The sequence below is a fragment of the Lasioglossum baleicum genome, chromosome 3 (assembly GCF_051020765.1).
Source record: "Lasioglossum baleicum chromosome 3, iyLasBale1, whole genome shotgun sequence".
Classification (NCBI taxonomy): Eukaryota; Metazoa; Arthropoda; class Insecta; order Hymenoptera; family Halictidae; genus Lasioglossum; species Lasioglossum baleicum.
The window spans coordinates 248821-261892 of record NC_134931.1 but is presented as its reverse complement, the minus strand read 5'-3'; the positions used below and the strand labels follow the sequence as shown (position 1 = coordinate 261892).

At 38.5% G+C, this 13072-nt stretch overlaps 2 protein-coding genes and 1 long non-coding RNA gene across 6 annotated transcripts; 1 reads left to right on the top strand and 2 right to left on the bottom strand.

Annotated features, from left to right (window-relative positions):
* Window positions 1-678: 678 nt before the first annotated feature.
* On the bottom strand, window positions 679-2128 carry LOC143206976 (uncharacterized). The gene is made up of 3 exons (XR_013008578.1): window positions 1627-2128; window positions 1370-1428; window positions 679-1171 (listed from the first exon to the last, which is right to left on the bottom strand). It is a non-coding gene; the product is annotated as an uncharacterized LOC143206976 (long non-coding RNA).
* A 3283-nt stretch (window positions 2129-5411) lies between these two features.
* Window positions 5412-10688, bottom strand: Nup160 (nuclear pore complex protein Nup160). The gene is made up of 10 exons (XM_076447236.1): window positions 10550-10688; window positions 9982-10295; window positions 9771-9894; window positions 9161-9687; window positions 7805-9087; window positions 7502-7723; window positions 6731-7413; window positions 5904-6607; window positions 5594-5827; window positions 5412-5515 (listed from the first exon to the last, which is right to left on the bottom strand). Exons 1-10 carry the CDS (start codon window positions 10632-10634, stop codon window positions 5414-5416), a joined length of 4278 nt encoding a protein of 1425 aa, XP_076303351.1. The 5' UTR covers window positions 10635-10688; the 3' UTR covers window positions 5412-5413.
* On the top strand, window positions 10592-12683 carry LOC143221760 (solute carrier family 35 member E3-like). 4 transcript variants are annotated; one of them, XM_076447243.1, is made up of 6 exons: window positions 10592-10790; window positions 11266-11609; window positions 11682-11834; window positions 11904-11986; window positions 12064-12202; window positions 12257-12683. In XM_076447243.1, exons 1-6 carry the CDS (start codon window positions 10742-10744, stop codon window positions 12350-12352), a joined length of 864 nt encoding a protein of 287 aa, XP_076303358.1. In that variant the 5' UTR covers window positions 10592-10741; the 3' UTR covers window positions 12353-12683. The 4 variants fall into 4 exon arrangements, with proteins under 4 accessions (XP_076303358.1, XP_076303357.1, XP_076303356.1 ...); XM_076447244.1 differs by lacking the exon at window positions 10592-10790 and adding an exon at window positions 10873-10891; XM_076447242.1 differs by lacking the exon at window positions 10592-10790 and having other exon boundaries at window positions 10797-11609; window positions 12270-12683.
* The last annotated feature ends 389 nt before the right edge of the window (window positions 12684-13072 follow it).

Genomic DNA, 13072 nt, shown 5'->3' with positions numbered 1-13072 from the left:
CGTGTCGGTAACATTTGGCATCAAGTTTGAGCTTTTTGCCGCTGCACGAATTGGCGCTGTACAAACATCTTACCGGAACAGATGATTCTTGCCGGAGTTAGCACTTGGTCTTATGGAAAAACGGCAAGAATCATTTGCTTGAACAACAAAATAAAATCTAATACTTTCCCCAATTATGTAATTGTGGCGGTCGGCGTCTAGACAAATATACATAAATAGATGAAAAATAAATGTTATAAGACAATGGCCATCTTCGCGGCCGTTCTCTATCTCTATTGAAAGCTCTGCCCCAATCTGAACGATCCATGTGGTTCGTAGGAGTGCGCGGGTTCCCGCATATACGGGTTCGGGTCGAGCCGGAGAAAGTCGAGCGAGCTCGAGCGAGTACTCGAGACATCTGAATATTCTGAATGTTCGAGTAGCTTGATCGCATCGGGTAGCTTGATCGCATCGGGTAGCTTGATCGCATCGGGTAGCTTGATCGCGTCGGATGCTTGATCGTCACGGATAGCCGGAGACATTCGGATTACATTATTACATAGATTAGCCAAACTCGGACGCGATCTTTTTATACTCGTGATTAAATTTGATTTCGGTTTCGGCTATGATTCTGATGATTTCGATGATTTTTTATAATGTTATACAAATCAACATTTTGAACAAATAATTACAAAAATTTGTCAATTAATTATATACATATATATATGTGTATTATAAAAATATTTTATTTTTATATCTCACAATCAGTCATTTTGTGAGGTAACAATTTTTGCCTCACATATTATATTAATATATAAGTACTAACTTATTATGCACGCTAGCATATAACGGATTTCTTACATATATATGTACGAAATGTATACATATATTACATATTATAAAAGTAAGATTCCTTACATTACATATTATATTACGTACATAACACACATTGCACATTAGTAATATGACATTACATTCATATTACATACATAACACGTTGCACATTAGTAATATGATATTACATTCATATTACACCTCTTCAATAGTTCTGATAATTACAACAGTTCCGCTTAAGATGGTGAAACAAGAATCGGATAACGACGTACTTAAAATACAACTGTTTTTCGCAGTTATAGATATTGGCGTAGCTGCATGGCTGATGATCAATCTAACACTTGTGCCTCAGTAAAATCTGAAAGATGACATAGAAATTAATCTTACAACAAGAAAAGCAAAAGGAAACAAAATTGTTAATTGCAATTGAATGCATGCATAAATTACACACATTCTTTAGAAAGTATCTACAATACGTGGTAACACGTATAATTAAGTATAGGTATAAATAATTGTTAAACTAAACCACTCATTACTAATTTAACAATATACTTACAAATATTTGGCGTAGCTGCATGGCTGATGATCCATCGAACACTTGTGCCTCAGTAAAATCTGAAAAATGACATAGAAATTAATCTTACAACAAGAAAAGCAAAAGGAAACAAAATTGTTAATTGCAATTGAATGCATGCATAAATTACACACATTCTTTAGAAAGTATCTACAATACGTGGTAACACGTATAATTAAGTATAGGTATAAATAATTGTTAAACTAAACCACTCATTACTAATTTAACAATATACTTACAAATATTTGGCGTAGCTGCATCCATATGGCTGCTGTTCTACCGAACGATGATGCTGAATTGAATTTAATTAATGTTGTTGAATTAAATTCCACCACTTTGTACATTATCAAAATTTTTTGTTAATGAAATGAAGTAAAACACGCGACACAAAGAACGACCACTTCGACAGTTCGACACAGCACAGAAGAATGAAATAGTGAAAATCGACAAATACCAAATGACGATCGACGCTACATATATCTTGAACGACGGGTATTCGTCGTTGGTCCTATGTTGGGTATTCGTCGTTGACCCAACGTTGGGTATTCGCAGGTATTCGTCGGCAAACTGACGTAATTTTTCTTCGTTGGCCTTATGTTGGTTATTCGTCGTTGGCCCAACGTTGGGTATTCGTCGGCAAACTGACGTAATTTTTCTTCGTTGGCCTTATGTTGGGTATTCGTCGTTGGCCCTATGTTGGTTATTCGTCGTTGGCCCAACGTTGGGTATTCGTGCGTTGGCCTTATGGGGCTAGTCTACCCTCGATTTGTAACTAGAAAATACCTAGAATCTTACTAGATTTTGGGTCGAAAATATGGGTTTGCTGGTTTTCAGTTAGTGTCCTTATTTGAGCAAATTTTGGGCTGGGTGAGGGCTCATTCGAAAGAGGACGGTTCACCGCAGGGGGCTCTGGTCATGAGGTTAACGAGAATATGTTTATATCTAATAATATTAGTGTCCAAAGTAGAGTAAACATCTAGGAAAAAAAACCAGCAGATTTCAATGCATTTTTCTGTCTCCAAAAGTCTTTTTGGCTGATGGGATGACCAGAGCCCCCTGCGGTGAACCTTCCTCTTTCGAATGAGCCCTCACCCAGCCCAAAATTTGCTCAAATGAGGACACTAACTAAAAACCAGGAAACCCATGTTTTCGACCCAAAATCTAGTAAGATTCTAGTTATTTGCTAGATATTTGCTATTTACTAGGATCTTACTAGATTTTGGGTCGAAAACATGGGTTTCCTGGTTTTCAGTTAGTGTCCTCATTTGAGCAAATTTTGGGCTGGGTGAGGGCTCATTCGAAAGAGGAAGGTTCACCGCAGGGGGCTCTGGTCATCCCATCAGCCAAAAAGACTTTTGGAGACAGAAAAATGCATTGAAATCTGCTGGTTTTTTTCCTAGATGTTTACTCTACTTTGGACACTAATATTATTAGATATAAACATATTCTCGTTAACCTCATGACCAGAGCCCCCTGCGGTGAACCGTCCTCTTTCGAATGAGCCCTCACCCAGCCCAAAATTTGCTCAAATAAGGACACTAACTGAAAACCAGCAAACCCATATTTTCGACCCAAAATCTAGTAAGATTCTAGGTATTTTCTAGTTACAAATCGAGGGTAGACTAGCCCCTTATGTTGGGTATTCGTCGTTGGCCCTATGTTGGCTATTCGTCGTTGGCCCAACGTTGGGTATTGGGTATTCGTCGGCAAACTGACGTAATTTTTCTTCGTTGGCCCTAGGTTGGGGATTTGTCGGCAAAACCACTAACCATGCCCCACCATTCCCCAACAAACTCCCAACCGTTGGCCACCGTTGGCCAACCGTAAATGCTACTAGGGAATGTCCGATACTATAGGTGCTGTCCGGCGCTAGGGGAACTCCCCCTATATAAATATATATATATATATATTACAGATATTTATTTATTTAAATAATCGTTTTGACAATAAATTCTTATTCAAACAATCATTAAAATAATGTAAAATAAACAAGTTTCTATACATTATAAAAATTTATTTATTTAAAAATTGTTTAAATAAATAATAATAAATAGCTATATAAATAATAAGTATACAAACGGATTTGTATACATTATATTTTGCAGCATAAAAATTTATTTAAATAATTGTTTAAATAATAAATACGTATTTAAATAATGAGTATATAAATAAAATTGTAAATATTACAAAAGATTACTTATTTAAAAAATTGTTCAAATAAAGAATAATAATAGATAATAGTTTAATAATACATAATAATACAAATTTTTGTAATTATTTGTTCAAAATGTTGATTTGTCTAACATTATAAAAAATCATCGAAATCATCAGAACCATAGCCGAAACCGAAATCCACAACCGAAATATATATATATTGTATATTTCGTCTTATAAAACCGAGTACATAATTTAGGACCGCATTAGTGCGAATTACGAATCGTATGTTTAATCACGAGTATAAAAAGATCGCGTCCGAGTTTGGCTAATCTATGTAATAATGTAATCCGAATGTCTCCGGCTATCCGTGACGATCAAGCATCCGACGCGATCAAGCTACTCGATGCGATCAAGTTACTCGAACATTCAGATGTCTCGAGTACTCGCTCGAGCTCGCTCGACTTTCTCCTTCTCCGGCTCGACTCGACTGTCGGGTTCCCGTAAATTTCGGGAACCCGCGCACTCCTAGTGGTTCGACATTGTTCGACATCGGTTCGATACGCCTTATGGGAGATCGTGTCACTCAAATAATTCGGTGCTTTCTAACTGTTTCTAACGCCCTCCAGAATGTATTCTGGCTGGAGCCTGGAGCTGGAGCTGGAGTAAGAAACAGAAGGCCATCGACATCGACATGATCTGGTCGGTGCAGAAGGCAACTAAGGGTCTTTTCCAGTCTTTTCCCACTAGACGCCTCCTCTGCCTACCTGCACCATCGCTCCGTCCCCGTTTTGGGTTTCTTCTGTGTATTTCAATGGGACTGCGCCTATATACTATACCTGCGCCTGCAGGTATATGGCGCCATTGCAGGTATAGTAGGCGCAGTCCCATTGAAATACACAGAGGAAACCCAAAACGGGGACGGAGCGATGGCGCAGGTATACAGAGGGAGCGCCCTAGTGGGTAACGACCCTAAAACGGAGAGGGACAGGTCATGTCATAGTCATAGGGACAGCTCCCCTTTCGCGACTTTCTGCAACTCTCTGCAAAAGAGAGAAAAATCTCAAGTTTCACTAGTGTCATTAGAGGCGAATCGGGCTACAATCGGCTACATTCAAAATTATATATTGAGAACATTTTTCATGAATAAATTACATCAAAATATTTTATTATATGACAGATACACAATACTTCTGAGAATTCTTTGATAACTTAGCAGGTTTTCAAGGCGATGCAGTACATTGAACAAAGAGAAATAACAAAATTGAAAATATTTGAACAATGGTACGAGCATATTCGCCGTTAAAAACTTTGCATAACTGAATAAATGTTAGTTAAATAGTTGACGAGTTCACAAAGTATACTGAATAATTTTGTTGTTCGAAAGTATATCCTAAAAGAAGATTGATACGCACAGGACAAACATTGAAGGTTCTTCTTTTTTGTAAATAACTGTCGATAAATAACGTAATTCATAATTACTAATGATCTGAAAATCGTATGTAAGTCTCTTTCCATAGTACAACAATTCGGTAAAATCAAATCTATTTTTTTCTGTCAAATTTATACGAAAAACATTTGAACGCGCATAACAGTTAATGGTAGACTGGTACGACGGTATTCCAAAATATGTACATTATATAGGAGACTGGTTCTGTAGATACGGTAAAACTTCCTTGATTCTGTAATCACAACCAACGTTATATCATTATAAAGAGAAATCCTTCGCATATCGCAAAATACAAAAATCTCTGTGATTTGCAGAGGAGATGTAGTGGTATACATATAGGTATACTGCCTCTGGTATTTGCGTCTTTTGGTCTTTTACTAATGAAGGGTAACACTAATAAAATGAAAATGAAGTACTCACGGTTAGCAAATCTTTTTATTCAACTTCATTTCAACCATATTCTTCGATACGCTCGTTACTTCCTGTTCGTACACGTTCAGTGCTCCTAGTAGTTTCTGGTAGGGCTGAAATGAATATTTTCTCATCACCGTGACTCTTACATACCATAGATAGATACCCTAGCTAGAAAGTTCGTGTATTACCTCGGAGAAAATATGATTCTCTTTGCTAGCTTTTTCCAATTCGTGTAACAGTACTTCCAACGTATTAAACGGTAACCAGACTGCCGGAGACACTGACGTTAAGAACGTTTCAAGGCCAAAATGTTCTTTGCCATCCCCCAAGATCGCATGAATGTACTCTACCGCTAAATCGCTAGCTTCCACTATTCTCCCACTGTTCAGCATGAGGCGCAGAAGTTCTGCGGCATTCCGTTTCTGCGATATACGATAGAATAATAGATCATTTTGGCGAATTATATCGAAATGCAAATGCATAAAAATTCGCAACTACCTTATACGATATTAACAACCACTGAGGTATAAACGCCCCCTCTTGAAGTAATTTTCTAGAAACGGCTTTATGCAATTCGCTACATCTGTCTTTCTCGTGTTTCAACGTTAGATACTGCAGCAGTCTCCAAGCGGTGTTCGTAATATTCGTATTGGAGAGGCCAATGTCGAATATGTCGTTTTGAATCAACCAATTCCAGGCATTCGAATCTTCTCTTCGACTTAATCGAATGCACTGCGAGGTCAGGCTTTCGAGCACGGAGCTTTTGTTGACTTTAAATTCGTCGCACAAATGCAACGCTGTCGTATATAAACCTATAGTTGACAAAATAATGATAAGCTCCGAGGGGCCAGCGTGCGCAACCACGTGAAGTTCCGAATTAATTTTCGATATTTTCAATCTGGCGTCGACCACGTAGTACTCTTTCTTGATATCGTTCAGCTCAAGAACTTCGATCTGCTTTTTCATCTTATAAGGCAAGATATCTTCGTTGCTTCCTCTCGCGCAAATTTGTCTATCAAGATGACTCAGGTCTTCCGAGTAGCTCTGATCTATCGCGGGTCTGACAATCCATCTGTATTTGTTGGACACAAGATTCAACGCGTTAATGCACGTCAACAAACACTGCGCTTGCCTCGACACTATGGGGACAGATTGTGACTCCTGGCTCAAGCGCATGGCCTGCTCGTACATGACAGAGGCAGCTGAAACAAGTATACAAATATACAATAGAACCGAGTCAATTCAATCTTGCTCTTTTTATCGAGATCTGTATGAGATCTATATATGTAGATATAAGGCATAAGGAGATGCATTCGCGTTGTTACCTTTACGCATGTTTCCTTTGTTTACGTGGAAACTGTACAAAAAATTATAATAGTTATTTTCCATCAGATCCACACTTCTCGCTCTACCCTCCACTATTCTTTCGAGATCCTCGTACATGTCCACATAGGGAAATGAGATCAAGTCTATGAGTTTTCGTCTCTCGAACAGAGTGACCACCAACTGTCTCAGACAGTCGACTTTACGAGCAGCGTCCGGGTTCAAACTTAAACAGTTGTACGCTTTGGTGTGATGGCCCAAGTTCAAGTGTTGCGTGAACACAATGGAATGAAGCGTTGGTAAGTTAGGCTCGTCCTTGTCAGCCATCAGTATAGCCGTTTCAGCGAGTTCTATGACACAGTCCGCGGCATTGTGCTCCTCGAACAGTTTGATCACTTTCAAATAATACTGAATCAACGAATTATTTTTTGATAGCACGCTGGTCTCGAGCAAGGTGTTGACTAGGAATTCATCGGTTAAAATCCCACCGGAGGCTCGAAGAAAGTGGTCGCATGCTTTCCGCGCTTCTCCCATTTCCAACAAAGCGACCGCCAATATGAACTTCCTGGACGCGCTGTTCCATTCGCACCATGTCTTCAATAGTCGAACATATTCTTGCACGAGTAAAAATTGGCAAGTGGACAATAGCCATTCTGGAAAAATGAAGTTTCCCGACCTCGGCCATCTGTTTCGAATGCGTTATTACAATTAAGAAAAATTTAGAGAGTTTCGAGAGTATGTATACTGAGATGATTCTCTTTAAAGAAGGATACACCAATTGCGCGATTAGCGTAACGTGCGTCAACATGCCGTAATGCCATGGTATCAAAGTAGCAGCATTCAAGTTTGTGTGGGCTATTAAATTATGAGCGTATTTTGCACCGCCGCCTTGTATAAATAATTCCAACAACGATAACGAACGATGTTGCCTGAACCCCACGTTCCCTCTGGCATCTACCAGCTTCAATAATGCTAGGCGTTGAATACTTGAGTCTCTGAAAATATTTCTCACCTTTTTAATACGAAACTAACTCGAAATGTAATGCGCGAAGAAAACAGATCAAAATGCTACTTACAACAATGATTGTGCCGGCGCTGGCAACGCCGTCGATTCGCATATCCATAATACAACATAGTAGGCCTGCGTTAATGCTACTGTTCTCGGCGCCAACGATGATTTGATAGAATGTAATGACCGCGAGTCGAACAACTCCGGCCGTAATAGTATCATCTGTTGCAAAATCAACAAATTCCTGCAAATCGAGAACCTCAATTGCGATATTTGAGCCACGCTTTTCGATATTGCTGAGATTCCTAGTTGACTACCGAAAAAATGATTTATATTCAGCAATATTTTCGACGCATCGTGATCTTCGTTCAATTGTAGCTTGTGCGGCTGACCAAGGTCGTACGTTAACGCTTCGAGTAACATGGCCATGGCACTGGACAGATCTCGGACATTCGATAGTCTGTGACAACTAGGATGATTCATAATGATGTTACCGATAGGTTCTTCCGATTCGAGCAACAGCTTCGACAAGATATCGTCGATGATACTGTCTGGACTTTTCAAATGATACAATTCCCTTTTGATCAGGTTCTTTGTTTCTTCGGACATTTGCTCTTCTAACAGTACCAACACGGACATTAATGTGATCAGGTCCTGGCATATATCTTCGTCCTGCGATAGAACAGGCGTTGTTTTAAATCGTGACACGCAACAATTTTCGTTCCAGAACATTAAATATTCCAAAGCTCCTGTCGGCCTTAACAGAGAAAACGATGATTTCTTGAGTAGCACTATCCCGTATACGTCGGGCAGCAGTAACAGTCCCACGGGTCTCGCGCTGTTGGCGTGATACTGTACCACGCAAGAATAAAATCTTGACCAACAACGGTTTGCTATCTCCAAGTAATCTTGATCCATCAGTTCGTAATCCATCATTTCGGCTTGTATCTCATCTTCTACCGCGATACAAACTTGATCTTTTAACTCGGTAGCGGAAAGAATGCTGTCGTCCGTGCACATTCCATGAATATTCTTTTTAAATCTCCTGCGGGCACGAACGTTTTGTTTCGATCTTCTGTAAATATTCAATGCTTTCGTGATATCAGCCAAAGAAAACTGTCCAGGTTGAAAAATGTAATTGATGTACGCCCGTCTTGGATTAATGTCCGGATCGCTGATAACATAGTCTCTGTCCGGTGTTTGTTCCAAAACTGTTGTTTCCCATTCCGAATTAACGCGAGCACCATTTAGCGATAATTGTGCATGCGTTACTTCAACAGTGTCCATGTCGGTGGTCCTCCATACTGCCCACAATCGTGTAGTTGTGAATGAAAAATCAACTAAATGTTGCTGCGGACATAGAAAGATATTATATATTTGTTACCTATTGGTAATAGTAGGTAAATTGATCGTGTACACTTACGTCTTGTGCGAATCTTGTACACAATCTTACAAACTTGAATACGCCGTTGTCCAGAACTGGTTTCAAAATACTAAATTCGCATCTACTACTAAATTTCAGAAAAGTTCCCAAGTACAGTTCGTTGTCGGGTCCTAGAGCTTTTCTCAACAAATGGCCTTGCGCTCCTTGTGAGGCTATACGATTGTCAATAGTCGCATCGGTTACAGCTATGCATTGTGCTTTGTTACAGGACCACATACGGATGTTACCCTCGCGACATAAAGCGAACAGGTACGTATCGCTTCCGCAATTATGTATCGCCAACGACATAGCTATATGGGCTTCGGAATTACGACCTCTAAAAGCAGTTGCTATGCCGCTGAGAAACCTTGGCACAATAGAATCCTCTTTTAACTCGCTGGTATGCACAACACCGGTTTTAATGTCGAGCCTCAACAGAAGTATCACTCCCGAATTATATGCAAGCGCGAACAGCGCGTCCTGAGGAGGTATGTACCACGAAGTGGCTGCATGAGGCACGGGAGAATCTGTGGGAGAATATTCAATAATTGATCATTTACGTTGTATCGTAGGATAACTTTCGAAAGTTTTCATACATTTTTCGACTTACTCGTTGTTCCCGCATTTGTGATAACGTAAGACATATGAGAGTCCTCCTTTGCTTTCTTGACATTCTGACCGGACGCTTCGCCGAATATCGATTGTACACCTAGATCTTTGTACGTACTAAGCTCCTGTGGAAAACCAATTTAACAATGTAATTTTATTCGGTTAGAAATAATGATTTTACCCAATCATCCAAACTCTTTCACGTTACTTACGTTTTTATAAATTTTTTCAGGGTGAGGGAACGACAGTTTATGTATACTGGAGACAGTCGCTATCAATATGATAACGGAACTGCCTATTTCGTGTATCGAAATACCATCCAAGATCGGCGTGTCGGTAAACTTGTACCTTATTCTACAATTAACCAAATTAATGTCTAAACTATGCTCAACCAACTCAAGTACATCGTGGGAGATACGCCAGTAAATAAACCGATTGCGAGTATAATACTTGGAGCAATCTTTGTACGAATAACCGCCGGCTCTTTCCGGCACTTTTATATCTTGCAGGGTACTTTGACTTCCACCTATAATTAAAAAATAGACAAATATATTGATACTCGCATTGGTTTGACTGTTCAAACCTAGGATACCTTCTATATTTTACAAATCAAATAAAGTCAAATTCGAATCTATCTTTTCGAAAATTTTAATCGTTTGATCCGAATGAGATATTCTATATTCGAAAAAGCAAAGACCGTTTGTATTCTTTTTAGAAGTTCAAGTGTTGCTCAAAGATTTTCGTTTATTCGGCGTTCTTTGAAAGGTTATGGTCACGCACCTGTGTCTTTCGTAATTTCGTTCCATTTCTCTGGCACCGTTTGATCGGGCACAACTTCTCGATAACCAAGTGGAAATTCTTCCATTTTCCGGTTTACTTTGAAAATAAACGCTGTGTCGTTTTAATTATCAAATTACATTACAATGCCGCTTCAAATTTTAACACGTATCGAACGTTTATGTTGCGCTTCGTATGGCTCGTTTTGGCGCCCACGATTCGACCATAACCTGCCATAACCACGGTGCATATAACTTTAACCATACCATGCCCATAACATAACCTTAATCGCTTATGTTTACATTAAATCAGAGGTTCGGAGTTCGGACTCGTCAATATAAATAGGTTACTTATTTAGACGCGCGCGATGTTTTTTCGGAATAAATACACCCGGCTCGATGACCAGATCAAATAAATACGCACGAATGACAAGGGATCAGCGAAATCGATTCCCATCTGACAATAACGTACAAGTTAAATAACAATAAAGATGCACGCATGCACACTTTTTTTGGTGTCAAACATAATTTGAAATAAACATTATAATATATTAAAAAAACAATAAAAGAGCATGAATAGAAGAATTGTCACGGCATTCTACCTAATATTGAATATATTATTTTCAATTGTGATCGTGTTGATGAATAAATGGCTGTACATCCACACAGGCTTTCCAAACATCACATTGTCCATGATACATTTTCTGATTACCTTTGCAGGATTGATAATCTGTGAGAAATTTGACGTGTTTTGTTTAAAAGATGTAGCCATTAAGGAAATGCTATGGATCGCTATGACCTTTTGTGGATTCGTCGTACTTACAAACTTGAGCCTGGCTTATAATACGGTTGGAACTTATCAAGTGGCTAAAATGCTAACAACGCCTTGCGTAATAATATTGCAGATGATCTTCTATAAAAAACACTGTAGCATGCTTGTTAAAGCAACGCTAATCCCAATTATATTAGGCGTAATAATTAATTTCTATTACGATATACAATTCAACATTGTTGGAACGATATACGCGACTATGGGAGTGTTGGTAACTTCGCTGTACCAAGTGGTAGGACATATTTGTACACCTATAAAAGAAATTTCATCTCGGTCTGTTCGCTTTATAGACATTTATTTATAGATGCTGAATACAAAACAGAAAGAATTCCAAATGGATCCGATGCAATTATTGTATTACCAGGCACCCTTGTCTGCTATTCTATTACTCTTCGTTATACCATTTTTAGAGCCTTTGGAGCAAACATTCACAAAGACCTGGTCACCTGTAGACCTAGTATGTTAACAGCTAACAATAATGTAACGTGGAATATCAAAGGAGTTGTGCATATTTTTTTATTTTCAGATCATGGTTGTACTATCGGGTGTTGTAGCATTCTTTGTTAATTTAACTTCCTACTGGATAATAGGAAAAACTTCACCGCTAACGTATCCTTTTCTAATATTTCATAAAACACGCAACTTCTAAATGCTTTGTTATTCCTTATATTGGTCAATTATTATAGTTACAACATGGTCGGGCATTCCAAATTCTGCTTATTACTTCTAGGTGGATCTTTAATTTTTAATGAAACATTAGCCATAAATCAAGTTATAGGTATAACATTGACATTGGTTGGAATTATTTTGTACGCGCACGTTAAAGTGAGTATACTGGATGAGGTTCGTAACTACGTACATCGTTATGTTACAAAACAGCTTAATTTTGCAGATAAAAGATACCCAGATTGCAACAACGGAAGAGATAGAGAGAAAACCGTTACACAAAGTATAATTTTGTACGAATCTTTGTAACATTTAATAAAAAGTAACCGGTAAAATTGTCCCATGCTTTCAATATTTCATCTTTCGAAATAAATAATTAATCTATTATTATTATTATTATTATTATTATTATTATTATGTTTACATGGACAGCGTTAGTAATTGAATGTGATTGAAAAAGTTTATTGTAAAAAAAAAGAAATGAAAATCAAAAGGGGGGTCGCAGTCACACCTGGGCTAGGGAACCTCAGCAGATATGGCCAAGGGTGAGTATAACAACGCATCGCATTTGGCAATGGACGTATACTTCGTGAGAAGTAAGAAATCATTTTTCAAAGTCAAAGTCATAAGAACATTTGAACTCGAATGTTTTCCCAGGTGTATCGGACCCGTCAGAATCTTTCTGAAAGCCCCCTTATATACAAACGGTATACCAATTCAAACACTTTCGGGAAAAAGATGAGAACGTTAGACACCTATCGACAAGGAAACGTACCAAATAGTCTTGACTTGCGCGCTGCTTGACGCGCAGTAGAATCACGGCGGGAGTCGGGAGTAGTACAATTATAAACTATCAACTGTAAACCATTTACGACTACGAGCATTGTAGAACAATTGAATATTTTTATCGACATATACATACTACAAATAGGTACTATATACTGGGCTGTATTGCTGTATGTGGAAAAAGAAATTCTCAAATGGATAATTGCTTTTCCTTTGTGCAACGAATTTCAACTTGAATCTTGT

Bases quoted from the DNA above. Each gene is read 5' to 3' on its own strand.
- Nup160 (XM_076447236.1), bottom strand. From the start codon at position 10,634: ATGGAAGAATTTCCACTTGGTTATCGAGAAGTTGTGCCCGATCAAACG. The intron at 9,688-9,770 runs GTAAGTCGAAAA...ATTCTCCCACAG, and splicing joins CACAAATGCGGGAACAACGA to ATTCTCCCGTGCCTCATGCA. The intron at 7,724-7,804 runs GTAAGTAGCATT...AAATATTTTCAG, and splicing joins GCGCCGGCACAATCATTGTT to AGACTCAAGTATTCAACGCC.
- LOC143221760 (XM_076447241.1), top strand. From the start codon at position 11,118: ATGAATAGAAGAATTGTCACGGCATTCTACCTAATATTGAATATATTA. The intron at 11,610-11,681 runs GTAGGACATATT...ATTTATTTATAG, and splicing joins TAACTTCGCTGTACCAAGTG to ATGCTGAATACAAAACAGAA. The intron at 12,203-12,256 runs GTGAGTATACTG...GTTACAAAACAG, and splicing joins TTTTGTACGCGCACGTTAAA to CTTAATTTTGCAGATAAAAG.